The sequence below is a fragment of the Vanessa tameamea genome, chromosome Z (assembly GCF_037043105.1).
Source record: "Vanessa tameamea isolate UH-Manoa-2023 chromosome Z, ilVanTame1 primary haplotype, whole genome shotgun sequence".
Lineage (NCBI taxonomy): Eukaryota > Metazoa > Arthropoda > Insecta > Lepidoptera > Nymphalidae > Vanessa > Vanessa tameamea.
In genome coordinates this window covers 7,746,681-7,774,579 of record NC_087341.1, presented here as the reverse complement: position 1 = coordinate 7,774,579, position 27,899 = coordinate 7,746,681, and the positions used below count along the sequence as shown (strand labels likewise).

Below are 27,899 nucleotides of genomic sequence, written 5' to 3'. Positions count from 1 at the left end.
TTTTGAACGAAAACGACGCTACCAACTACACCATATAAAGTATTTCACAGGTGACACTGCGGATGTTACTTCTGGCAATGCAGATAAATTTGAAATTTCCCACGCAAACGTATTTAACCTCTCCGCGGAAACGCCTTCGGTAAAGTAGCAATATTTGAATTAAACACCTAAAAACAATTGAAGCTTCGGATCCGTCAGACTATCAGGTTCACAAACAATAACCTTTAATGGCTCTAAAGTGGGTACCATCAACTATTACCTGTTCCAATTTAGCAGAACAGTTTAATGGTATGGGACATCCGATGTCGCCGATGGACGTAGGGTAGGTAACAAGGATGTTGCAATTCGTAAGTGATTGTCAATGAGTGGTTGACTAGCAATGAGTGGATCACTGTAAACAGTTCTCCCTCCACGCAAGCGCAAAGAGATGCGCGCGCATATATTCCCCAACACGCTGTTCAAGTACCAGTCAATTTCTGAGCGGCGCTTGAAGCGCACGGTTGTAAATTACTTCAAATACGCACCGCACTACATACGCAAGATTCGCGCGCTACTTCGCGGGACTTTATAAAGGTACTGTTAATAAACTATTTATTTTGGAAGGTGTATGTGTGAGAATAGTTCGTGGAATATTATCTTAGGAAATGCAGGCGGTGCATGGCTTGAACAGTCCGTTGCATTGCGAATTGCATCATGCTCCGCCAAAATACGCGGGGTTACCATTAAAACGCTCGCGATTCCATCAAGATATTACTGCTATGCGAACTTTATTCAAAATCTAAAACATTATTATTGGTGTCGTATTATCGTAGAACGTTTAAATTTTAATCGAAGACAATATTAACTGAACTAAAACTGAAGTTATCAGGACAAAAAGTTAGTTTGAAGTTTGAAATATTGTTTTGACATTAACTATGCAAACGAGAAACGAAATGCATAGTTTGAACGAATATTTGTGATAAATTGGAAAATCATTCGTACATTACAAATTCATTCGATATTAATTCAAATATGTTATGATTGTTCTTTTATTAATAATTACCTGAATACAAATTAAAGTCGTACATAGTTTTCATTATGTTAACTATGTAAACAACCTCATTTTTCCTTTAAGCATTTACTGATTACTATTCCGGGTCACATGAACACGCACTACCAAAGTGGAAATAAAGGAAAATTGTTAAACGCTACGTAATCACGATTTTTGTTTTCAATCAATGGAAATAGTTATCATGTACCTTTAACCTACTTCGGTCGTTTGTTGACTCTTTAGATAAGCGAGGACTTAACCAGAGTTGCTGAATATAAGAACATTGTTATATTAATAATTCTCCTTTTATATTCAAAAGGTCATCCAGTGATGTAATAAAACAAAATCAACAATAATATTCTGGTCTTACAGCTGGCACCGAATTTTGTTGTCATGGAGACAATCGTTAAACAAGTGAAAACTATTGTTTGTGAACTTTTGATTTAATTTTGGTTTTCTTGACGTATTCTTTTTTTTATACATTTTTATAATACTATTCGTTAGTTTAGTCAGATAGATTCTAAAGCATTAAACATAAGTTTCTTCTAAGAATTCAATATATAAATAAAGATTGTTTAAATCATTAAGATTGTAATATAATATGTATGCAACAAATAAAATTAACAACATCGATATTATTACGTGTAGTTAACCACAATGTTCAGTCTAATGAATGCTATTCTGATAAAATTATCTTCTACAAAGGAGGGCAGATACGTTTATTTATTTTTGTAACGAGCTCATACTTGTAGCTTTATCCCTGTTTAAGTAAGTAGCTTAATAATAATTATAAAGAATCATCCATTATTAAAAAGAAATGTAAAAAATAAAACAAAATCAGTCAAAGCAGATGAGCAGATTCGCTCATGAATTTAATATTTTTTTTCGATATTAACGATAAGATACAAGTATTAATATACCATGATAAAACATTTGATAAAATCACAGAACGTAAATGAAGTCATTTCTATAATTTCAATATATATTTAAATGATCATTAAATAGTATTTAAATTTCACAATTGATTCAATTAAACCTCTATATAGCTAAAATTTGTCTTATAAACTAACGATATTTAACTATGTCAATTTAATTATGTTTGATCGTGTACCTACTTCGAAATCTTGAGAAAATAAAATCATTTATTATTCTTTAAATATACACACTCTAATATTGTTATTTTATATTTTATAATTAAAGAAATCTGTCCGATGTCACTATTCAAAGTGCTTTATTCTATAATTCAAAACGCGATTATCTTTATTGAATATTGAAAGAAGAAATGGTTTAAATTATTTCAATTTCAACGTGTATCGTTCACGCGTAAACTATCAAAGTGCATTAAGATAAAGTTAAAAGGGTCACGCTTTCTCCGACGTCAAACTGTACATACATATAACATATAAATCATTGTGTAATTGTAGTCAAAAAAGTTCCGAACAATGTTTTTGGGTTCTGTATCGGTGTTTTTTTATTTAATAACTATTACAAATTAATCATAACGAGCTGTGAAAATGGAGATGTAAATGTCGGCTACATTTAGTATTTGCGATATATTTTTTACCGGAATCGATATTTTGGTATATATTTTTTTTTTGTTAATTAGTAATCAAAAAGCATAACTGCAATCATTTTTTAGTAAAAACGACAAAATACATTGTGTTATATAAACGGAATATTTTCATAAGGTACAATTTTGTCGGTGTGTAATTATATACATATAATATATGGTGTTATGTATGCGAACATAAGTAATGCTTCTCGACCATTTCTGTCACTATAATCAGGTGTTATTATGTTATAATTTACTGTTATTATTCGTCGCCACTTATACTTATGGATCCATATTTAAGGACTAACTGTTCAGAACATCTACATAAATGCATTAATATTTTCGTAGTTCTATTTAAATTATCCTTGCTGGAAAACAGTCGGATTATAAAAATAATTTATAGTTTTGATCTACATAGACTTCAATTTTGTGTGTTTTAAGATATTTTAAAGTGTATGTGTGTGTTTTATATAATGCACACATAATTATGTAAAGAGACCTGCGCTGTTTTCTTCTCAGATGTCAGGAGGACAAAAATATCACTCTAGACAGATTAAATAAATTTGGTTTCGATCTCTAGAGAATATATCAATCCATCCACTATCATGAATTGGGGCTGTTGGAATATGCTCCTAGCCCTCTCCTCAAACAAGTTGAGGCCTAAGCCCAACAGTGGGACATCTTAAAATCCTTACTTTTATAAAAACATTTAATCCACGTTGCATTATACTAAATAGCACTTAGCTCGATGTAGTATTTATCATTCCCAGTGTCATTAAGTACAAAAAACCATTTAAGTGTAGTTGTGAGTGGCATTGGTTTGATTGATTGAACCCTCAACGCATATACACACTGTACGGGGTTATAACGTTGGCTAGCATTAAGTCGAATTTGGTAATTCGACCTGGAAAAGGTAAAAATGGGGCCAAACTTTATAAGAAAAATCAATAACACTGCCGATGCTGCGGATAACTGTTACTTGTGATCTCTATCAGCTGTTAGTAAAGTCACTTAATCCTTACAATTAGGTATGTTAATATAGTGATACATAATACAGACGTGTAGGTATTTGAAAAATCTACAATAATAATAAAAATTCATATTCTACAACTATTTGATTTTTTTATATGTATTAAAAGCAAGGACAACTCAATAGTATACTGATCTTAAAGTCAGAGGTTCAATCCAGACTCTTTAAAAACAAGCTATAGACTAAATTCGTACTGAATCTAAACAAACAAATTTTCCATGCGATTAGTAATTCTCTAATATTAATAGACATCAATACCCTAAACTGTAAAATTTGTCAAAGTTTATAACGTTATATATAAAAACTGTAATATTTATAATAATATATGAATGAAATTAACGCTACCAAAATGCTGTAGTTATTATTAACACTATATTAGATATTTGGCAATTTATCACGATTCCGTGTGAAAATTCATTGAGCTCCGCAGCTGAAGATTTGCGCCACGCTTCAACAGCGTGACCACCATCCATACATATAATATACAATATGTATAACACAATATGTATATTTGTGACCACCATGGTATTTAAAAGTCATATGTAATGTTTATTTTTAAATTCAAGATCATAGCGAGTTAAATGAAATATTGTTTTTTGTTAATGTTCCTAATTATATTTGAAAAAAGGTATTTAATACTTAATTTATAAATCACCTTGCAAGAAAGTTTTTTAAAGGTTAATTTAATTTTTTGTTCAAAGAGATATCGTAATTAAAAAAAAAAATGTTCTTCGAACCGTTATTATTAAATCATTTATCCAACATATATGATTCATTATGAATAAAATATACATTTTTCAAAGAATTAAGAAAACATAGTACATTCAATATTCACGCGAAAATATCTTTATTAAAATTGGACAAATTTATAATTATGCAAATAATTAATTATATTAGTCATCACGATTCGCAACCATTAAATGAGTAATTAATTCTAATTCAATTAAAATTACAAAAGTTTTGAATAAACACAATCAAAGGGCCATGATAAGAGACCTGATTTATGATTTAGTTTCGATACACAAAGACGTCTGGCCCAGAGCTCTTTAATAATATCAGTATTAATCTAATAGGGCAGTTCTTCCTTCACGGGTCAGAGGAGGGTTGGACAATTATTCGCTCGTGATCGAAATTGAGGTTCAACTGGGAAATGCTTATAGTATTCATCATATAAGTGTATAATTTTAACTTGGATATATTACGTAAATTATCAATGTTATTATTTCCCACTATATATTGAACATTAATATGATTATATTCAGTAAATACACCTACGATTCAATATATGCATATTATTTAAAATAATTCTTGTAAAAAAATATCGGTATGTCTGAAAATTTTACAAAAGATAATTAATTAAATATAACATTTTCCTTTTAACAATAATTTACAATCACGTTACGGACGCGTGTGGTCGAACGAGTAAACTTCAATTACTCGGGATCGGAAACCGTAAAAATAAAAACAGTCGTGAATCATCGGTGTTCGGTCACGCACCTTCACACCCTTGGCTTATATCTGGTTCAAACTTTCCATACGAATGCTATTTATACTTGCAAATAAAGCTGTCATACCATCGCATTCATTTTAGCTCACGGTTTAACACTGAAAATTTCGGTTCATTTACATGAAATTTGTATATTAAATAAAATAAATTAACAATAAAATTACAATGATTTTTTTACTGGTTTAGTTTAATCTAATGTATCTAAAAGGGAAAAAAAACATTTCGTTTGTAGTTAAAACTCTAATACTGAAAAAATAACAAATGTCATATAAATATATTGTGCTCACTAATATAATAATCAGACATTTTAAAATGCATATATAACAGTTCGTACACGTCCCGCAAATGTTATAAATCCTTCACACAGGAGCTTAAAATTGAAGGTGAAACTCATTTGTCGGAACTTTATAAACCTTAATCCTTTTATGGAATTTACACAAAGTAGCATCCTTTAATAGCTCAAAGCCTCTTAGATAAACATTTGGATCTTATTCGACTTTGCTATTGACACTGCAGGTTATAAAGGACGGATAAACAGACTAAATTTTATTCTCATAATTATTGCTTTTATAGCTTTAATGAAGCGGATAATTTATAAACTCATATTAATTACATAAAAACTCAAAATCCACGTATTCTTACAAATAGAGCATTTCGGCTTCGGCTTTATTATAATTAATTAGGTTAGTTAACTAATTATAGAATAAAACTTTTCTAATTAGATCAACACATGCGATTGTATAAACTCTCTATAACGTTGGAAATATTGTTTTCTTAATCACTTTAATAATAGTTAAAGATCGTACGTTTTTGTTTCACAAAACACTACAACGGCTACACGTGTCGAGTATTTCGTCACGTGCTTCATTTTTTATTTGATTCGAATACTCTTAAGATTTTATCGGTTATATAACTAAGAACCACTGAGAAGTATGTAGGTATTTATGTATATACGCAGTAAAATCGAACTAGTCATTCATTCGGAAAAATATTTTTGTATTTTGTAAACAAGTTCTGTATATATACATAGTTTTAGTAATATTCGTATTCATAATCATTTTTAAATTAGAATGTTTATGAAAGGGAATCTTTAGTAGCAGCCTGTATGTATCCCACCGCTTGGGTAAGGGGTCCTATTCTTCTGATGAACGGTTGTGGATCTTATTCCATTCATCAGCCATACATTCTGACCTTTTTTTTCCTTACGATAATAATATTATCCTTTACCGCTGAGTCGAGATGAATATTATATTGTTATATACACACATACAAATTAAGCATAATTTAATATTTCTATTAAATTAACGCGTTCGCGTTGCTTGCCTTACAAACCTCGATATAAATTCACCTGTTCTAGTCTAGATTATTGTAATGAGTAAAATATAATCCTACTATACTAACTTCAAATTTATCATAAAAGTGAAAAATAAAATATTAAGTAATAAATGAAAACATTAAACAAAGTGCCTTAATTTATCCTTGAAACAAAACGAATAAAATCCAACACTATATAAAATAAATGCGAAAATATATGCAAAAATTTCAGGTCTATCGTTTACGTGAAACTGGTATTAAATTCAGTAGCAAGAATTGGTCCCACATACTAGAAAGTTGTTTTAAATCAAAGTTTGTAAGAATGTAAATATTTCCTCTGTAGAGAAGAATTTCATATAAATATTTAAGAAAACTTGAGTTCGGCCGCGGTCGATATTCGACGATAATCGTTATTGATAACTTTAGGAAAACATAAATGAATTAGCACATTTCGAGTATTATTTGCTCTTTTCCAATTTAACTATATTTTTTATTAATTATTAAATCTCATCATCGGTAAGAACAGTATTACTATAGTTTAAAAAAAAAAACTAAAATAAACACTCAAAGAAATAACATTTACGGACACTGGAAGGACTGTAGACAACTTATAAAAGCTGTTTTTATAATTTTTATTTTGTTAATTACTTTGACATCTGTCATTTGTAGGTGTGATAATATTCAAGTTTATCAGATGTCCTTAAGATAGTGAAAATCTTGTTGAAAGATTGACGATTCTCGTATAGTTTAAACTAGTAAAATCGTTTTAAAAAAATCTTGGCTTGTTTCTTTATATAAAAATACACTATAAATAAAATCACTGTTGTTATTTTCATTAATATCTAAATGAAGTTTCTGAACGTTGTTTTTTAAAAACTATGTTAATTATGATATCAAACCTTGGCCCGTAATAATCCTGTATCATATTGTTGAAGAATATTGTTGCAATTGACCGTGACTTTTTATCATATGTAAACAAAGAATAATCCTTGTACGTTAAACGCTTCGAAATACAAAAGTAGGTTATCACATATGTCCTTCAATGTAATGATTTTTTTTTTAATTACAATGATAACATCGATCAATGGCCGGTGCCACTTATAAACAATTACATTTTGTCAACACGGTTTATTCGCATTGTAATCATTCGTAATATTTTCAGTCAAATGTCTAAAAAAATTAAGTGACATTAGCGTTTTAAATTCGCATTATTATTATTTAATGTTATATCGATTGATTACAAACGCACGTAATCAGAAAACGTTGATGCTATTATCCCAGAATCCTCACGTTAAGAATCTTTCGTCGTCAATAGCAACTGTTCAAAGTTTCAACTGTACAAAAACAACAGACATGTTTTTTTTAGATAAAACGTTTTTTCTACATTTTACAGTTAGTTAATTATATTAAGGAAAGACGACATATCGAACAAAAGAACACAATCTGATCCAAGAGGCGGCGATTATTTTGCCCTTGACTGAGTCCACCTTACAATGTCAGGGACCAATCTTTTGGACACTGTACTGTATTCACTGAATGAATTATTTATTAATTAAATTAAAAATAAATATTTCCATAATTATGAAACGTACACGGCGTCGAAAAGAGTCCGGGGGCATTGTACCCAGGTGGCGCTATTACTTATTATAATTGCTAGGCTTAGTCTTTGAACTAAGTGAGCGCCCGCTCTTAGGTCAATTTCGCAGAGCGTCATTTAATATTTTGATAATATACGGTGACCATGACCTGCGTTACAAAATCGTGTCCCACAAATTCATACGCATTAGCATTAGATACGATTGAGACAGGTATTTGGAACAGACATGAAATAAATATTTATTTATCATTTTAAAAACAACTTTATTTAATTTTCGATTTTATTAAAAAATTAATTAATTAAAAAGCAAATGAATATATCACGATTCACGGATATTATTTATAAAATATGTACAAAATACTAATATAATAAAAATTAATTATAATAAATAATAAAATAGCACGGCTACTTTCATCACTTCGATGTTTTGAAAACGTAATAATTGTATATAAAGTAGTCATTTAACTAACTCACTTATCTGTTAGGTCGTCAAAATGTTCCATGACCCAATAATGCGAGTGACGCAATTTATTCCAATCCGTTAACTCTTAAATTAACATGACTATCTATAATAAGCTTTTTTTCCATGCCGTTTCTTTTGCATTCCGTGTTTAATGGTCTTGTATTTCCTACTACTCATTACAACAATAACAGAGTATTACTGTGATTATAAAATATGCAGTTAGATAGTAGTGCACGTGCAATGAATTTTATCAATTCTTTATATTTTTATTTCATTTGAGCTGCTACTTACAATACATACTATTAGAAATGTATTATATTAATACTTTTTTATTGATAAGATATAAATAAAATGTCTGTATAGTCTTATCAAATTTATAACCTTAATTTCGATAGCAATTATCTGTTCGACTTGTATTTTGGCTGCTAATTACTTTTTGACATGTGTAAGTAAATTAAATTATTTCACAAGTAAGCGCAGTGAACGTACTGTTGCTCCTCATTAGGTCAAGACCGACTCGTCTCAGATAGCATCGTGTGACGCAAGAGCATATTTCACGAACATTACTGTACTTTTACCTGAATGTTACTTAAATAAGTGCAATATCTATTATTTTCTTAAACATATATATAAAATTGGTAATATTTGTATATATGTTTAATATTTGTAAGAATTTTTAACAATTCCTTACATCACCAATGCGAGACCAACCTTGGTAACTAACTTGTTATGCTTCTGTCTGTATGTATTTACACTGGTCACTCACCCTTCAAACCATAACACAGCAACACTAAGTATAATATGAGTTAAGTGAATAGTTTCTACCAGACGAGCTTGCACAAAACCCTACCAAGTTCTAAATCTTTACTCACATACATTTAAGGTATATTGTAAGGTGAGTTTAACCTTCTAACGTTTGTCGTTTTTAAATATAAAATTATGATAATGTTTTGAGTGATGTGTTTTTTAACACTGTTTCGACTGAGCTCACTATGTATGTACAAATTAGAGTCGTTGGCATGCGTCAGAGTTCATGCATCTTTCACGTCATAGCTTACAGTGCGGGAGATTCATTTTGTATATTTTATCGTATCACGCCGTCTTTGTAACGTATTCACGTGATATTTATACTTCATGAAGAATGAGTTTATTCGGCGTGTTCCGGCAGAATATAATATGAATAAGGGAATTATAGTAAGCGCATCTCTCAATCGAACAAGTAAAGCGTGTTAACCAAGCGTGTTGTGGTATGAACCAATTTGATAATTTCTAAGGAATCGACTGACGAATTTACGAATTTAAAGTATATATGATATACATTTCTATAATATACAATGAAATTATGAATCACTCTCTTCGTATAAACGGATATCATGAGGAAATCCTCATTAAATGTTCAAAGCGAACTATGGAGAAACGCTGTTTTTGCGGTAAATTTTAAAATTATTATTATACTAAAATTAGCAATAACGTATAACTTTCTGATATTTCATGATCCTGTTCCGCGGTGAGTTTCGAGTTTATTCTAACAGAGGCACTATAGAAGCGTATTCTAAAAGAATTGATAAATAAACAATATCATCAATAAATTATGAGGATAATATCTATATAATGCTTTTAAGTGCTATTTGCGCTTGGCTGGTTTTGCATAAAATATGAATAACTAATTGTATAGAACCTTCGTGTCGGTGAGTAATTTTGCTTTTTACGGAATATTTATAAATGTAATTGACGGGAGATCTTGAAATCAACTGATTTTCCTTTGTCCGCGACCACATCTTGATGTATTTGTAAAATAACGTAGGAATAATCTTGTTTATCATCGTTTCGCTCACGATTTTCTCACAAGAACAAAATGAGTTTGGAAATTACCCTACATAAAGGAGTTGAGTTATATGATGTTTTATTATTATATTCATGTGTTTATTTTGTATTACAATTTTTTAATCAAATAACTTCACGTTTAGGCGTTGTGCTTGTCCCGCTAAAATATTTTATTTCAGTATATATCTGCGTCTCATAATAAAATAGGTATTTATTTCGTATTATCATTTTGAATAATGTGTTCTCACATTAAGTCATTAATAGTTAGCAGAGATAAGGCGAGTGAATATAAGTATTGTAATAACAGAACTAGAAGTGTGTTAAAGGATGCTTTGACCCCAAGGTCTCATTTAATTAGGGCTAGAAATAATACAGTCACGCTTTGCAAATTATTCTCAATTGAATCCTCTTCTATAATATATAATTATCATTATATTTAGTAAGAATTCATAATTCATTATTGGAAAGAGAATTACTGTTCAAACGTTAGAACGCTAAAAAAATTCAAGAAAATAGATTAATTTTGTCTAACACCGATCTATTATTCTTTTTTATTACACATTATTAATTATTGATCTTCTAATTATTATTATTTTTTAGTAAAAAGTAAAAAATTTGATTAAAATGTGTAGTGCCTGAAATATCTCTTTCCTATCACCGTATACAATTGTATTTAAAGTACAATATAATGTTATCTCTACAAGAGATGATGCAAATTTCGAGTGGAATTTAATCACTTAAGAGGACAGTCCTTCCGGAACGCTAAAATAGCGCTTACTATTTTCAAAATATCTTAAAACTGCAGCATTGATTATGGATAAAAAAATACATTCAGTATCTGAATAGATATATCTCAAGTTTCACCGCATGATATTTATAAAATATATATCAATAACCTAGAAAATTCATCGTCAACATCACTCCAAACACTGAAATCGACCTTTTCTATTAACATTTTTAAGCTATTTAGCTGCTAGTTTATACACGTATTTTTGGTTAAATGGGGACACAAAAGTGTAAATAATAAGTTCACCATGTTCAATTTCTATTATATCACACAATATTATAGTAATTTTTATTTAAATATTGCTTACTTTTTGGCATTCGTCGTCCATACTTTTTAGTATGGAGAAAATAATTTGACGGTTTTGACTTATTATTCGACATTTCTGTCAATAAATTTTCAGTCTCTCCCCAGAGCCCAAGGACGTCAGTTTTTATTTCGAGCCGAGTCTTATAATTTCGCGAAACGTCTACGTACACATAGATAAGTTAGCATAAGGGTCGTTTGATGCAATTGTTAATTTTTACTTTTCAAGAAACCAGATGAACTAAGTAAGTAAGTATTACTAACCGGTTATTGTTTTCCTCTTTCATCATTGCTACTATCTATTTAATTTCTATCTAATGCAGAATGACATGGGAAAACGTAAATAATTTTTTTTTAATAAAGACTTGTTTAACCAAGAAAAAGTTTTTTGTCTTTAGTTTTTTGTTAATTAAAAAAATCATTTGATTAATATTTACCTTCGTTATTTTTATTTATAAAATGTATGTACTTTACGCCCTAATTCGGTATACCTACCAACCTTAAAATATCCAGAAAATAATAATTATTTGTTAGACGAATGCAGTTGAAACAATAAAAATCATAATGTATATTAAGCATCTTAATGCACTCTGACCGCACCCTATGCTAACAAATAATTTATAATTGTGTATGCGAGTGACAACCTTATAGCTAATACATTACTTGTAATTAAATGTATTTTTATAAATCCTACGTTATGAACGCGCAATGAAAATTTAATTTATTCGTTGCACCTAAAACAAACAACTAATTGTCTCCGGGGATGCGTACGATACACTGCACAATGCAACTGTATTATTGGAAAGTACCTACGTGTGTGTTCTAAAATAAATTAATCGCAACTCGTTTCTGTAGTTCCATTATCTTTACATATATTACCAGAATTGTTTGTGCTGGTGTGCTTTAAAGAATGACCTAGTTATGATGTAGATAAACAAAAGGGCCTTAAACCCAAATTTCCGTACCTTTTTTTTCTTACCGCGTACATTGCGAAACAAAGGTCTCGTTTGTATGTCTCATCTGTACTTTGATAAAGTCCGTATATAAGTACTTAGTTATGTAATATTCAAATACTTAAATCTAATAATCACAATTATAATAGTATTATATTTATGCGTAAAAACCAAAAACAAGTGAATCATGTAGATATAAAAAGAAGAAATTCAAGACAATATACAAATATACACAAAATAATCTTAATTTATAATTCTAATTGGATTACAGTTTTAGTCTGTCTTCACACTCATACCAAGCTATCCCAAATCAAGCCATCACCATTACCTGAGATCTATACTAGGTCAAGCCGTTCATTCGCATTCCCTGGAATATTACAAACAATCGAAAACGGTGAAACAAAGCATGTATTTAAAAAAGGATAAGGTTTAATAAAGCCACCTAACGCATGACAATTTATTACTGCAAGTAATTATGAGATACATAATGTATAAGGCGATGCACGAAGATCCTTTAAAGTGCTCGTTCCATACGAATGCATGGTTTAAAGCCGGTCACGCTGAACACCTATAATGCTAATCAATCAGATGTCACGCATACTGATTCGTCTTGTTTTTGTAGTAAGCGCGGTTCATAAATATTTTTATTTAAACTTAATTTTAGTCGAACGAAGGTTACTTGAATTTTTGCCTAATTTAGTTCCCATTTTATGACCTGTCTAGGACTGGACGTTGAAGGCCGTTTGCTTTGTTTTATAAATACAAATGTTAAATAAGTATTTTACGTTTTTACTGTCTACGTTGTTACAATATTTATTTTACAAAAACCTTCATTCAAATAAAATTGTAATAAAAATATTTTTGTCAAGTACTAAGTATTCATTATATTCCCAAGATACAATGCTTAGTTGGCAGAATTCTATTTTAGTTATTTCAGGAAGGCTGATGAGTTAATAGTTATTAGTTAGCCTGATAGTAGGTTCGTCCATACACAATGGCACTCTAAATATAAACAACTTATTACACTGACAATGCAACGCCAACCACGGACCTGAAGTCCTTCACAATACTTTGACCGACTGACTATTGTGTTATCTACTAACACTGGTAGTCACTAAAACATAAATTTAAATTTACCATTAGCTCATATATAACCAAAACCGCCACGTCGTCGTGATTCACATTTATGTAAACTTATCGCTCTGGTGTTTAATTTCTTGAAATATTGAAATAGTGTTCTAAATAATTTCCAGTGTATGGTCAAAGTTTACAACTTACATTAATATAGTGTAATTCGAACGGTTGTTTACATTTTGTGTTATGCAATTGACACGTATGTTGTTACGCTTTTAAATTTGAACATGAGCCTTTGTCTATTTTTTTCTTAAATTTTAAACATTGATAAGAAGGTAAGTGTTCGCCCTCAGTCCGAAATTCGAACACTATCAGAATTTAATATTCGAGGAAAAGTAATTTATGATTTTGCATGTTGCGAGTTTTTTTTTCTACTCTTTTTTTTTAAACTCACTAAAAGATAGCCATATGCTTCCCAAACAAATTAAAAAAAAAACAATATTAGTCTTATCTTATATATAGAATAAAAGACGTACCTATTTAACACATACAAAGTTTTAAATAAAATAATATTTATGCAATAATTTATTACCAAACAACAAGAACTGAAATTATTTTATTATTAAATAATACACCGTAGATTATTTACACCTGTGTCCCTCAGCAACCACGTTATCTAATATAGATATATACTAAACATATCACAAAGTTAAATACTCCAAAAAGATAACAAGTAATGTTGAGATTAGTAAAGGATGACAATAGTATAAGCGGTCCCTTTATATATTGATTACACATGTGATTTATGATAGAATTTCTTAATATCAGTATTTATTTTTGTAGAACAACTATTTGGTTTATTAATATTTTGTTATCTAACCGCTGCTATGGATTTCGTTTACATTGATATTAAATCATTTTTATTGCTATAAATAAAACTCTTTAATACTCCGGTTGGGTATTAGTAATAACAATCGTATTCCTTACAAGTCCGTTTTAGACAGTTTAATGTGTTTTTTAAATTTTATGTTGATAATTTTAGCAGTTGCTTATTGATAGACAAAGTAAAGATTACCTATTCGGAAAAGGAACTACAAAGATTTGATAGAAACTCAGCGGATCTTATCTGACACATTTTTATATGCTTCAACATTAGAAAGAATCTGAAGACAAAGAAGACATCTGTGAACTCACTAATTTAATTATCACCCTTTGCACAGAACGTACCGGTATTAGCATTCTTAAAATGGAAATTAATTTTTTCAAATAATTAATTTATATTTTAAGAATGAATATTTTAGGACTTAAAAATTTTGAGTGTCATTTTTAAAATGTATAAAGAGCCAGAAGATTTTAAAAGTTAGGAAGCACTCATTTCGCTAGCGGAAACTGCTGCTTAAGTGATAAGCGGATTGTTGCCGAATTTTTGACGGTCAGTAAAATACTTTTGTGAAAATATTCTTTTTTATTTCAATTACCTATCGGTCACTACTTCTCCTGTGAGAAGTAAAATTATATTCATTACTATTAATTTCACCACTCGATTATTAGCGCAAATTTAATACTATCAAAAGTGACATTTGTATATTTACATATGTACCTATACCTGTCAAAATATATAACTAAGACTTATTATTGAAAAAAAAAGCATCTCATTATAATTTACGAAGGAAGTTTTAAGAATATCACAATAAAATAATACAAAACAAGGAGTAACTTATGATAGTTTTGTGTTAATGAAACGGAAGATATGAAAACGAAGAGAATCATGTAATTTTATATTTGTGATCTCATTAGACGGACGTACGCAATAGCAGATGTTTGCTGTTATCAATCTGCACGCCGCGCTCAGTAATTGTGTGTTGCGCTTGTCACAATATTTAACGTACCGTCGACAAAAAACAATCGTATTAAGGAGTAGTAATAGTTTAAAAGTCATCTATTTTTTATTTATCTATATATATATATATTTGTATATTTTGGACCTTGTCTTAACAATTCTATACCGTAAACTATATGCCCAAAGTATATCGATAAGTATTTTTTCTAAATCTCTTGTCTTCGTCGTAGGTATACTATCACTTCAACCTCGGCGTTCAAATGTACCGTCTACGTGATGGGCTATTACAGTGCAATGGTGTTGCATTTGTATTGTGTCCATAATGGACCATCGTGTAATTGAGCAATAACAAAGTAAACGAGATACATGCCCAGTCGCTGTGATGGAATCGCTTTGAATATTTAATGACCGCTCGGCTTATACAGAATATTCATAAGGAATCCTTCTTGATACCGAACTTAACCGACATACCTATTTCATATATATTAACTTTTATGAAACTGTTATTAAGATTTTTTATTACATTTCACTCTTGTACTGTTTTACCTTATCCTTGAAAATATAATTGATTTTGAAGTATTGATATTTGCATATCGGTCCATTTATGTTAGTATCAACATTGTTTATGCACTATAATATAAATTATCAGTTATCAATATTCATGTTCATTGAACTAAATATGGTTCAGTCAGATGATATCGGAGGAACGTGGGTTTCTCATTTACTGCAATGACTGTAATCTGAACGATCTGTGGTCATAAAGCCATACCAATTAAACCATAGTATCTGGTTGAAAACCACATGTTAGGCGAGTGCTATCTTGATGAAATCATTAGGTATATAAGCGAATACATTCAACAGTATATATAGATTTAATTATAACTTTTGTAAAATTTACTTCATGTTATAACATATTTAAAAAGCTGAAATTTAATAATTTATTAAAAAAAAATATACGATAGCGAAATATTAATTCTCGTTTAGAAATTTATGAAATCCTTATTCGTTCTATTATGATATTGTAAGTCGAACTTCAACACAAAAATAGCCATCGAAGTAACTTCTACCAAATATATTCTTGATATTGAAATAGACATTTGTGGGAAACCATTATTGTTATTAACTGAATCGATATGACCAAATACATATGGCATAATTAATGTTGTGAGTAGTTGTCGTAGTGACCGTGTGTCGCAATAGGTTACCACGTTAAAAACAACAAAACAATTTATGTTAAAGCATATAAACAAATTGTATTATATGCTTTAACATCAATATCTTCATAATAAAGGATTACTTCTGCCCATCAACTATATAATTTAACATTCGTTCAAAGTAATACTAAATTTCTGAATCTATGAATACATTTTCTGAATGCGGATACTATGGGTATTATTAATTAAATATAACCGAAATGCTCGGGTGCAATATTAATAAACTAAATGAGAAGTTTGCTTAGCAAGAGAATATTAATAAGATGTATTTCTTACATTTATTTATCATTATGTCTTCAATGAGAAAAATAAATAATTAAAAAAATTGGTTTCAGTCATAATTTTATTGTAAGACATAGAACAATAATTATTTGGCGAATATAGCTTACTTATTTAAATACCAATCAGTACTAGACAAAAATAGTTATTATTAGTATGCCTTAAAAGATGCTGTCGTGGAATTTTCTGTAGGCTTTTTTAAGACCTACAACATCCCTAGTACATTATTTTGTCCCCCCTAAGGTTTAATTAACGCCATGTAAGCTTACGACAATTTTTTTGAAAAAACACATGCATGACACAGCCGTTTTGTACAAATTAATAATCAATTATATATACCTTTCTGGTTTTCACTCCTTCTATCAGTAAACAGTCTTAGATTATGAGTAGTTTAGACGCAGTAAGCGGAGATACAGATAGAGGCAGGAAGCGATTTTGTTTTATACCATTTATAGATGTGCTATTTCCAAAAATACAGTAGGTCAAACGATAGAAATGTCACAATCTAAAATTGCATTTACTCTAACAGCTGGAATCGTCCCGCGGTTAGAATTCGTGAATCTTAAACGAAGATTGCGGTTTCAAATGCCAGCAAGGAACGCTGAGTTGTCAAATGCTTCATATATATTTATATTTCGCCTAGTGTTCGATGGTGCAGTAAAACAGCCTGACGAAAATATCAGGTATCTATCCAGATTCCAGATATCGGCTGAATTTCTTCTACATAATTATCTATTGAGGAATTGTAACAACGTGCCTCTCAAGAATGGAGTAGGCCTTTACCTTCAGTGGGATTTTTACAGATTATATTATATATACTTATTATTTGTGAATGATATAACGTGTTTATTTGTCGATTTCTTAATCTAGGGACGTTATTTTATTAATAAAGGCTAATTACGTTCGTCGCGTATTACCTAGATTCCTATGTTAGATAATATTTTACGTATAAAACACCTTTAGCCAATTTTTAACGTTATAGATGCGCTTGGCAATTGTACAAAAGATTATCTAATTGATAATGTCATAATATATTTAGTTCGTGTCGTTGGCAAAAGTTTATATATGTTTTTTAGTGTGTAGTTAATTGATTTTGAATATGTAATTTCTATTCTTATTTCAAATAGTTCTAAAATAAAAAGACAACAATAAAATGTTGATAAACAGTAGTCCAAGTAGTGATATTCTTAGGAATTTCGTATTAGTCATCACCTTTGTGTTCTTTGTTTAAAAAATGGTAAATTTTAACACTCTGTGACGTCACTACAACGTTGGGCATGGTGCCAATCCGTCACATTCAGTGTCTCGTGTCAGGGTCCAGTTTATTTACAAACGTCTAAAGTGCTATATTACAATACTAAGTTTCAGCCAAAAACCTTTCCAAATGCGCGTCTAAGCGGAAATTTTACAAACAATTTTACTGTGAATTTACAAAAATAGTAGGTATATCATATTAAGACATTTTTACACCTAGACATTGTATTCAGAGCTACGATAAGTCTTTGATTCTTAATAGTATAGTTTTTTATTATCTATTATAAGTAAACTTCCCCAAACTTCCCTGTATCTTATTATTGAAAATACTGGTTAATACAAATCGCATGTGATATGTTTTTTTTAAGACTTCATGAAAAAACTAGAATAAGACAAAATCTAATTTTAGATTAAGAAATTATTTCATTCCATTTTATTGGCGCCAAAGTGTCGGTTAGATAGCCAGCTTGCTAGAACCGGTAATAATTGTATCATAAATGACAGTTGCGTAGTGTAGGTATTAGAACATTTAAAGTTTGGTCAGGTACAGTAAGCGGCGCCTTAAGCAGTATAACGTTTACACAAGATCAAAACATTGGCGAATGTACAAAATGATCGCGAGATTGTTTACATTTTTTTGCCACACATCTTTGTCTATGAGACGTCTAGACATCGTTCATTTACCTGGTTACTATGAAATAGTATTTTTTTAGATAATGACGCGACTGTAGTGATGTATCATTTTTAGTTTAATTTTAATCGTAACTGTTTCTAATTATTTATTACAAACTTTTGTTGCTGCCATCATTGTTATATGTTATATTTAATTCATTAGAGAGTAAAAAAAGATTTTAAAAGGAGATTTTTTTACACAATTTAAAATTAAAAATATATATTTAATATTAATTTTGTTTGACTTAATTTTATTGTCCAATCTCACTGAATAAATTTATTTTTACATTCGCTTTAAAAATATTTATTTCATTCACGATTCGTATAACATTAAACAGACTTGATAGGTATACATTAATAATTGCAAATTGCAATTTCATATTGGTTGATTGCTAGTTATATAGTTACAGAATTGATTTTATTTATTGAACTAAAAAACTTTGATTGTATGATATCGATACTTGTGTGATGTGACCTTATGCCAAATAATGTATTACCTTTTTAGGTAAATGCGTTAAACCGACTTTGAAATGTATTTTTAAAACCTAAATAGTGTATATACTATACGACTTTCGCGCTACTAAAGAACCGAAAAAAACAAAGAGTAGAGATTAGCAAACCTTAGATTTATATACTTCATACGATCCTCTAATAGCTATATTATACATCACAAACAGTTCATGATTAATATATTTTTATTTATAACACAAACCTTTGCGAACTTATATCCAATTTAATTTTACGCCCATAATTTCGATACCAATTTTATAAAACTTTTTCACAAATTCATAATAAGCAACACAGATTATTCCAGATGTCAATTAAATGTCGAAGATGTTTATTTGTCTTTACTCATCCTGCGATTGGAATAGAATCGTATCTACCACATCTACTATGACGGAAACCTTCACACTGCTAACGGGAACCTTATACAATTTCGACACAATCGGATGAATGATATGGACGAATAGAATACGAACGAACATAATAATTATTTTTTATACATTAAAAGTATTACAATAATCATTAATATTACAAGATGGTGTAGTGCTAAGAACGCGTGCGTGTAATTTCAATGAAATTCTGCCACATGTGTATTAACCAATACGAAGTAGAGTAGTGTGGCGGAATAAGCTCTAGACGTTCTTCTCAAAGGGAGAGGAGGCCTTCGCCCAACAGTGACATTTACAAGCTATTACTTGTATTTGATATTTGTCCTGTACACCTCTAACCTAGCTCTCCCTCCCAGCCAGCATCGTCGTCTTTGTAACCCATTGTCTTTATTCTACGAATACGTATGTTCCGTTTATCTACAATAAGGATTACCTATGTGTACTGTATTGGTTTTTGAATAATATGTTACACTGATATCTTTCACTGATTAGCACGATTATAAACATAAATTGTGCACATGAAAACTCAACGGTACTTAGCCGAGTTAGAAGTCATAAAACGTGGCTAAGAATCAAGTGTTTTAGCTATTGAGCCACCTTGACTTAGCACGGCTATACTTGAGTACTATATAAAAACTGTAATATTTAAATTCCAGAAATTTAAAAGAAGCAATAGCGAGCCGTTCCCCTATTCACGTTGATTGTTATGCATGAGAAATGCGAGTATTATCTAACTTTTATTGATACTTATTAAATATCACAATTACTAAATGAAACCTATATGAATGAAGCCGAAATCAGATATAGGCATAATACTATTCGTCTTTGTAAAATATAAATAAACTTTATGAATATATTCTTCCTTATTTTTACATTGATTTATCTTTAACCTTGTATATATATGTATATATTAAATTTAAAATTATTCAAATTAACATTGAAACATGATTTCGTTTTATTGATAATAAATTCTTAACCTCCAATAATTTCGTTTTTTAGTGCGCGTTAAAATATATATAATAAAATTAATAAAATATAAGTGACATGTCTTAGACAGTAATTAATAAAATTAATACATACCTATATTGATAATTCACACCCTATTTTTTAAAAGGTTTTTTTATATTTATGTTCAAATACCATTTACACCATTTTAACTGATAGTATACTATGCATTTTCTTCTCATGAGAACAAGAATAATTCCAAAAAAAAATTACAAACGAACAAACAATTGATTTAAGTATATTAATGTTCGCTTTATATCCGTATTGTTAAGGCGCCCGACTGTTTTATACATTTTATAATTCACTCATAAATGTCAAGGAAAATATATATAATACGTATTTATATGAATTAGATATCAAATAAGGTTTATGTCAACGTTATAAAATTACATATTTATATTTTCTGAATATAATATATATAAATGATGACAAAATTTCGTTCAAAAAATTAATCTTAAGTAAATAAGATTAAAAAAAAAAAATGTATAAAACTATATTTTGTTTTTCCTTTGTTTCAGGTTAATTAAAAAAAAAACACACAAGATGGCTGATTCAGGCCACGTCAAAATAGAAGGTGAGTCGAATTTACAAATATAAATAAAAACTTTTGGTGTGTAGGTATAAACGTCAAATCTAAAAGTCATGAAACATTTATTTCGTATTTAAAATAAAATCCTTTGTTTCACACATAACAACGATATAATGAATCATGCCATTGCATAAAGAGTTACAGATATTTATTTAATAATCAGTTTTAAAACTTCTTAACGCGTTGAAATAACTTTTGTAATTTAATTCAAAGGAAAATTGTTATTTGTCACAATGACCGATTTGATTGAGGACCACAGAAAAGGTTAGTTGTTTTTGAATGACAATACACTACAAAAATGTGATATTGTGTATGTATTATAATTTGTTTTAAAAATATAAATATAAATGTTTCAAATAGCAATAATGAACTGAGAAATAAAATACAATTGATCTATTTAAAGGCCCTAATGAATAATAAGACTTGTATTTATGCCGCGTCACTTCAGTGCTATGTGCACTAGTTTCTAAAATAACACTCTAAATACAATTTAATCCACAGATAATCCAAAGATTCTTTCGGGCCCTGTCCTGACCAACTCTCCGAACGCAGTATTATCCAAGACACTATTGGGTCGCTACAACGACCTTACAATCCCAGCTGATAGGATCTTAGCTACATACGTTTGGATTGATGGCACCGGGGAGCACATGAGATGCAAAGACCGGACTTTGAACTTTATTCCTAAAGTGTCAAAGGGTGAGTATCGCCTATTTATTATAGTGATAAACAAACCATAGATTCGTACCGCCGCATTTTCCATGCGATTTGCTAATAGCTCTATTATATTAAGCAATACAAACAAATTTTGATTAATATATCCTTATTTAGAGTACAATAATGTTCCACTTTACTACGTATCTCCAATTCAAATCAATTTCCAAAGTTATGAAAATAACTAGGCCGTCATTCAAAACGCATTTTTTTCACCCATTATGAATACCATAGGTTATTTTGGATCTCTACCTATGATGTTACGTTAACTCAAGGTCTGAGTGGTGTATATATGTTTACGCCTGCCATTCAAATGGGCTTTAGAATAGATACGTCAATTTTTAAAATCCGAACATTTACAACGATGTGAATGGTTGATATTTAAATAAATTATCATTATTACTCATAGAAATGTTTCCATTCATAAATATTACGACGTGTTAAACAATTGTCTATTGACATGTAACTGCGTAGATAAGTTATTTGCAAAATATAGATAAGCAATTGTCGTTCGTGAATCAGTTAGATTTACGAACACCATTCATGGCAGTTGTTATTGCTCGGTTACATCTCATTAAATATGAATAAACTATATTTTAATACGGTAGCTATTTGTTTTAAGATAAATTATCCAATAGAGAATTTCCTCTATTAGTTAAAAATATATTATGAAAATGAGGCTCTTTAGTTGCGTCTTTTTTTATGTCACGCTATTCAAAACGTGTCCATCAAAATCGCATTCTTGCGTTCCAATATAATTCTTAATAATTAAAAGTGATAAATATATATTATTATCTCAGCGGTTCCTTACGCCATTTTAACCCCTGTACACGATGTGTAAAAGAAACATGTTTAAAATTCCTGATATTCTTCTATACAATACTCTGTAACATATAAATTGTCGCGCAAAAATAAACAGCAGTTAATAACTCTGCCATTAAAGTATCGCTATTAACATGCTTTGTAATAGTCCACTATCTACATGAAATACAACACTCCTGTTAAACGAGCGAGTTTTAATACGTCCGCATTAACTATTGTAATTAGCGCAGTTCGCGTAATTTCTCGGCCTTCAACACTTATACAGTAATATTTATAAACAACTCTTTATAAATAAAACAGTTTCGTTGGAAATTGCCGTAAATATCTATGATAGTATTATGTAAGACTGTCTGGTCGATAGAGGGTATGAATTAATTTGAAAACTATTTTATGAGACCGTATTCTATGATGTAGTTTTGCTATAATTTAATCAATGGTTCTTCTTAGAAAATTTTGAAAATAGTCAAGTTTATTAACATCTAAATGATGTAAGAGCCATATTTAATATGTTGAATAATGTCGCATATGATAACGATGTTTATCACACGACTTGTATCATTCTGTCATCGGGAATTTGACATTTCGAGGACAATGGATAGTGTAACAGTAAATGGTATTAAAATAAAATGAGTATAATAGACCTATTCATTCGTGAAGACGCGCCCCTCCACTCTAAATTAAAACACAGATTATATATGTTTATCCATAATTTAACGTGGAGGGGCGCGCCTTCATGAGTGAAAAGATCTTTATTGGGGCAAGTGTATGATTTTACAATTGATATAAATAATTGTAGCTAAGCTCATACGAATAGCCGAAGATATGAATGAGAAATACAGATGTAACTTATGGAAAACTTTTGAAAACACGTATGAAAAATTCTATTTACCGCCATATTTTTTCCCGAAGGATCTAGAACACTTGTTCGATGTTCAATGCAAGCGAAGAGAGCACTCGAACCGGGATAGCTTTGATGAGAATTTAAAAGGTTTCATACTAATATAGACTTCAGCAGACGTAGAAATGTTGTTTTACCGACGATTCATTCATATTGTCTGTAGTTAGCTTCGTTTCTTACGTAATCATTGAGAAAAGTAGTTTAAGTAGTTTTAATGAATTTAGTGTAGAATCGAGATTATGCTCTCCAATAGATTTGACAGTGATTGAAAAGACTATTGTTTTTGACTTAAACGAACCAAAAATTAGTCTCGGTAATCAACTATATCTACTTTACAATAGCAGAAATTAATAACAACATTTCCTGAATTTTGGACGGATATAATATTTTAGGCTTTTTTATTTGATTTGAAAACGATTTATAAAATCTTGTATGCAACGGATGACATTTTGCGACACGTTCATCCACCAACCCGCATTGGAACAGCGTCGTGTAATAAGTTGCAAAACCTTCTCCGCAAGGCCTTGGTACAGCATTTCTATATTTACGAACTGTTTATATATTACTTTGCATATATATATATATATATATATATATAAACATATAAACATATGTAATTGTAACAGTGTGTTTTCAAATTATACAATGCACAATTTCGTACTAAGTCAGTTTTTGGAGGTCGCAGTAATGTTAGGCGAAAACGAAGGTTACTCTAGTAGTGAAACCACATAGCTTATCTTTTTATTATGGACAATAGTAAATATCGAAACGTTTAGTTCCACGTTTAATCGGCTTAAAGATGGAATTAAACAAACATAAAAATTTATGGACACAGATTTATGTAAATATTCACTTTGGCAACTGTAGCGAATCTGAGCTACTTATGTACCTATATAGATTTACGCTAGAATTAGAATTCTGTAAATAATTTGTATGGTAATCATGTGTTAAATTGTTGAGCGATTCTGAAATGTTGTTTTTTTGTATATATTTTGTAATGAGTTGAAATTTGAGTAATAACGCATATTACGATTTATCTAAACAAAACAGGTACACACAGTACCCATACTCAACATCTATTGTGCTTCTGATACTTACTATTGATAAATAATATAATACATTTTCTTATGCATAATATAGATTTGCCGGTATGGAACTTCGATGGCAGTTCAACAGGACAGGCTGATGGCCACAACTCAGATACGTTCCTTGTTCCACGCGCCATGTACAAGGATCCCTTCCGTCGTGGCAACCACGTCCTCGTGATGTGTGACACTTTCAAGTATAACATGGAGCCTACAGGTTATATAACATTTCATCAACAATCGAATATGAGTTAAAGTGACTATAACCTAAAGTTGAAGGTCTTTTAAAACGAACAGTATTGAAGGGTAATAATAGTTTCCTTCAAAATGATAGCCATTTGACCACAATTATACGAACTTTGGAAAATTTACTAACATTTGCATTATATGATTACAGAAAGCAATCACCGCGTGAAATGTCAGGAAGCGTATGACATATGTAAGGACGACGAGCCCTGGTTCGGTATTGAGCAAGAGTACATTCTCTTGGATTCGGATCTGAGGCCCTTCGGATGGCCACCAGGCGGCTGCCCCCCACCACAGGGTCCCTACTACTGCGGAGTGGGTGCGAACAAAGTATTCGCTAGGGATCTCGTCGAGGCACACTACAGGTACATATATGATTGTAATTTTATAATGTGGGTACAAATGTATATACAGTTTATTTTAAGTTTTGATACAGAACGTTGTAATATACGTTATTAATTTAAAATTAACACAATTTAATAGTATCTTTATCGCTTGAACTACTTAGTAAATAATCGGAACGAAGGTCGGTCGATGATTTATTGAGTAACTGTTAACGTTTATCGTGAATTACTCGGTTAATAAGAATCGTGTGGCTTTTTTTAGTAAGTACTGAATTTAGTTTAACGAATGATTTGCATAAACCAATAAAATGGCCCAAACAGGCAAATTTTAACATTTTGTATCTATTATTTTTACTAGGTGCTGCTTATACGCCGGTGTACCGATTTCCGGTACCAATGCGGAGGTGATGCCATCTCAATGGGAATTCCAAGTCGGGCCCTCTGTGGGAGTAACAGCTGGGGACGACCTCTGGGTCGCTCGTTATATCTTGCACAGGCTCGCCGAAGAGTACGGTGTCATCGTATCCTTTGACCCCAAGCCGGTACAAGACTGGAATGGCTCGGGTGCGCACACCAACTTCTCGACTAAGAAGATGCGTGAAGAGAACGGTATTATGTAAGTAACCTGATAATTTCATAAATACAAAATAAATAACTTGCTCTCTATCAACTTTAAACAAGTTCACTGCGTCGGCCTTAATTTACAACGTGTTGATAATGTTTCGCAGTGAGATCGAGAAGGCTATTGACAAGTTGTCGAAGGTGCACATGAAGCACATCAAGGTTTACGACCCGCGCGGCGGTAAGGACAACGAGCGGCGACTCACCGGCCTGCACGAGACCGCCAGTATTAACGACTTTAGCGCAGGTCGGTGCTACTTTTAAATGGATCATTCCCATTATTTCTTTTTTATTTTATTTTTGTTGGAACTTATTTTTGTTTTTTTAACTCACAATTTATTTATTTTTTTCACAATTAATTTTTAATTTATTTCATAGTGTCTATTATTTAGTATGTAATATTAAGCGAAAGCAACTTCGTTCCAATCGGATGTCCCACAACACCACTTGTTTTATCTTAATTCATTACCAACTACAAAGCTTACAATCTACTGTAAAACTTATACAAGACCCTTTTAAATGGTGTAAATGGATTTCAAGATGTATATAAAATTGTAGGAGTCGCAAGCCGCGCGAGCAGCATCAGAATACCGCGTGCGGTCGCTGAGGAGAAGAAAGGATACTTGGAAGACCGTAGACCGGCTTCAAACTGCGACCCTTACGCTGTCGTGGACGCTCTCATGCGCACCTGCATATTGAATGAATAACATCGGAGTCGAAGGAATCACGCCGCTTCCACACGTGTCAGCTAGCACCGACAAATGCAGCACGACGATAAATAAATAAAAAAGTATATAAATTGTCTATAGCACATTTTACATTTTTATACACAAGGCCTTATAAGAAATGTTGATCAAATTTTGTAATCTATGAAATAGTTTTTTTAAATGTTTTTACGGTTGTAATAATGCGCATTGATTGGTGTAAAATTACATTTTACTTCTTGTGGTACGTGTTTGTGTGAGGGCTTAAGTAATTGAAATAACGTCTAGGTAGTATGAATAGGAGTAGGAATATCGCTTGTAATTTTTTCTAATAGAGAGAACGCAGATTAGAGATAAATTTTAACGAAATTAATGTTCGATTTGTTTTTAAATTATTCTTAGCTATAAGCTATGATTAAAATTAGTAATCACAGCAAAATCACTGTATATAGCTGTGACACGGACGATGGCTAATTTTGTGCAAAAATGGAAAATTTTATTACATTAACCACAATTTAAAACTTAAGGACTGGTTGAATCTTACTATGCGACTCTACTTCTATTCGAACGATATGTTTTTCTGTCAATTTGTACGCGTGTCTTGAATTGAGAATAATATTTAGGAATTGATTTCTAACCATTATCGCAATACGAAATAGTAATTAATCGATAATAATTCGCTAGCACTCCCGCTTTAGGCCGACACGTGATAGAAGTAGTGCGTTACGATGGACCACAAGATATTATAAAATATTTAGAGAATATTTTTACAACTATTATGTGATATTTAAACATTAATTGTTACTTTCATGTTAAATAGTTTATTGTATACAAAATAACCACATATCATTATTTCTAACAAGTTCATTTTATTGCGTAGCTAGATAGGCGAATCGATGATATATGATGAGTAAATCTGTCATTTCGACATTTTATACTAACATTATTAATTTTTTAATTATAAACTACATAGATAACTTATTGTTTAATCCAATTATATGAAAATAAATATATCGTAGCTAAGAATATAGGGTGTAATTATGTCATGCCTAAACAATATATAAATATATTAGAGTTAATAACGATGCCTTTTAATAAAACTTATGAAGAAAACCTAAACACCAGAGTACATATAAGCACAAATAGAATCGTATGAAGTAATGAATTATAGGTAATCTTTTTTAATTGCTTGTATCCGATGTCTGGATTTGACAAATTTTATTTAAAGTTGTATATGAATATGTTATCACAAAACGTTATCAAAATAAATGATACTTCGTTGTTA

The 27,899-nt window shown here is 30.4% G+C and overlaps 2 protein-coding genes across 2 annotated transcripts in view; both read left to right on the top strand.

The window, feature by feature from the left end:
* Window positions 1-27,899, top strand: part of LOC113400949 (beta-parvin) — a 165,316-nt gene that overhangs the window by 19,655 nt on the left and 117,762 nt on the right. The window lies entirely within an intron of this gene.
* LOC113400697 (glutamine synthetase 2 cytoplasmic) lies at window positions 453-27,899 on the top strand. Its single transcript, XM_026640350.2, has 8 exons — window positions 453-573; window positions 21,110-21,165; window positions 21,682-21,879; window positions 24,755-24,916; window positions 25,097-25,310; window positions 25,648-25,905; window positions 26,018-26,157; window positions 26,469-27,899. Exons 2-8 carry the CDS (start codon window positions 21,135-21,137, stop codon window positions 26,615-26,617), a joined length of 1,152 nt encoding a protein of 383 aa, XP_026496135.1. The 5' UTR covers window positions 453-573; window positions 21,110-21,134; the 3' UTR covers window positions 26,618-27,899.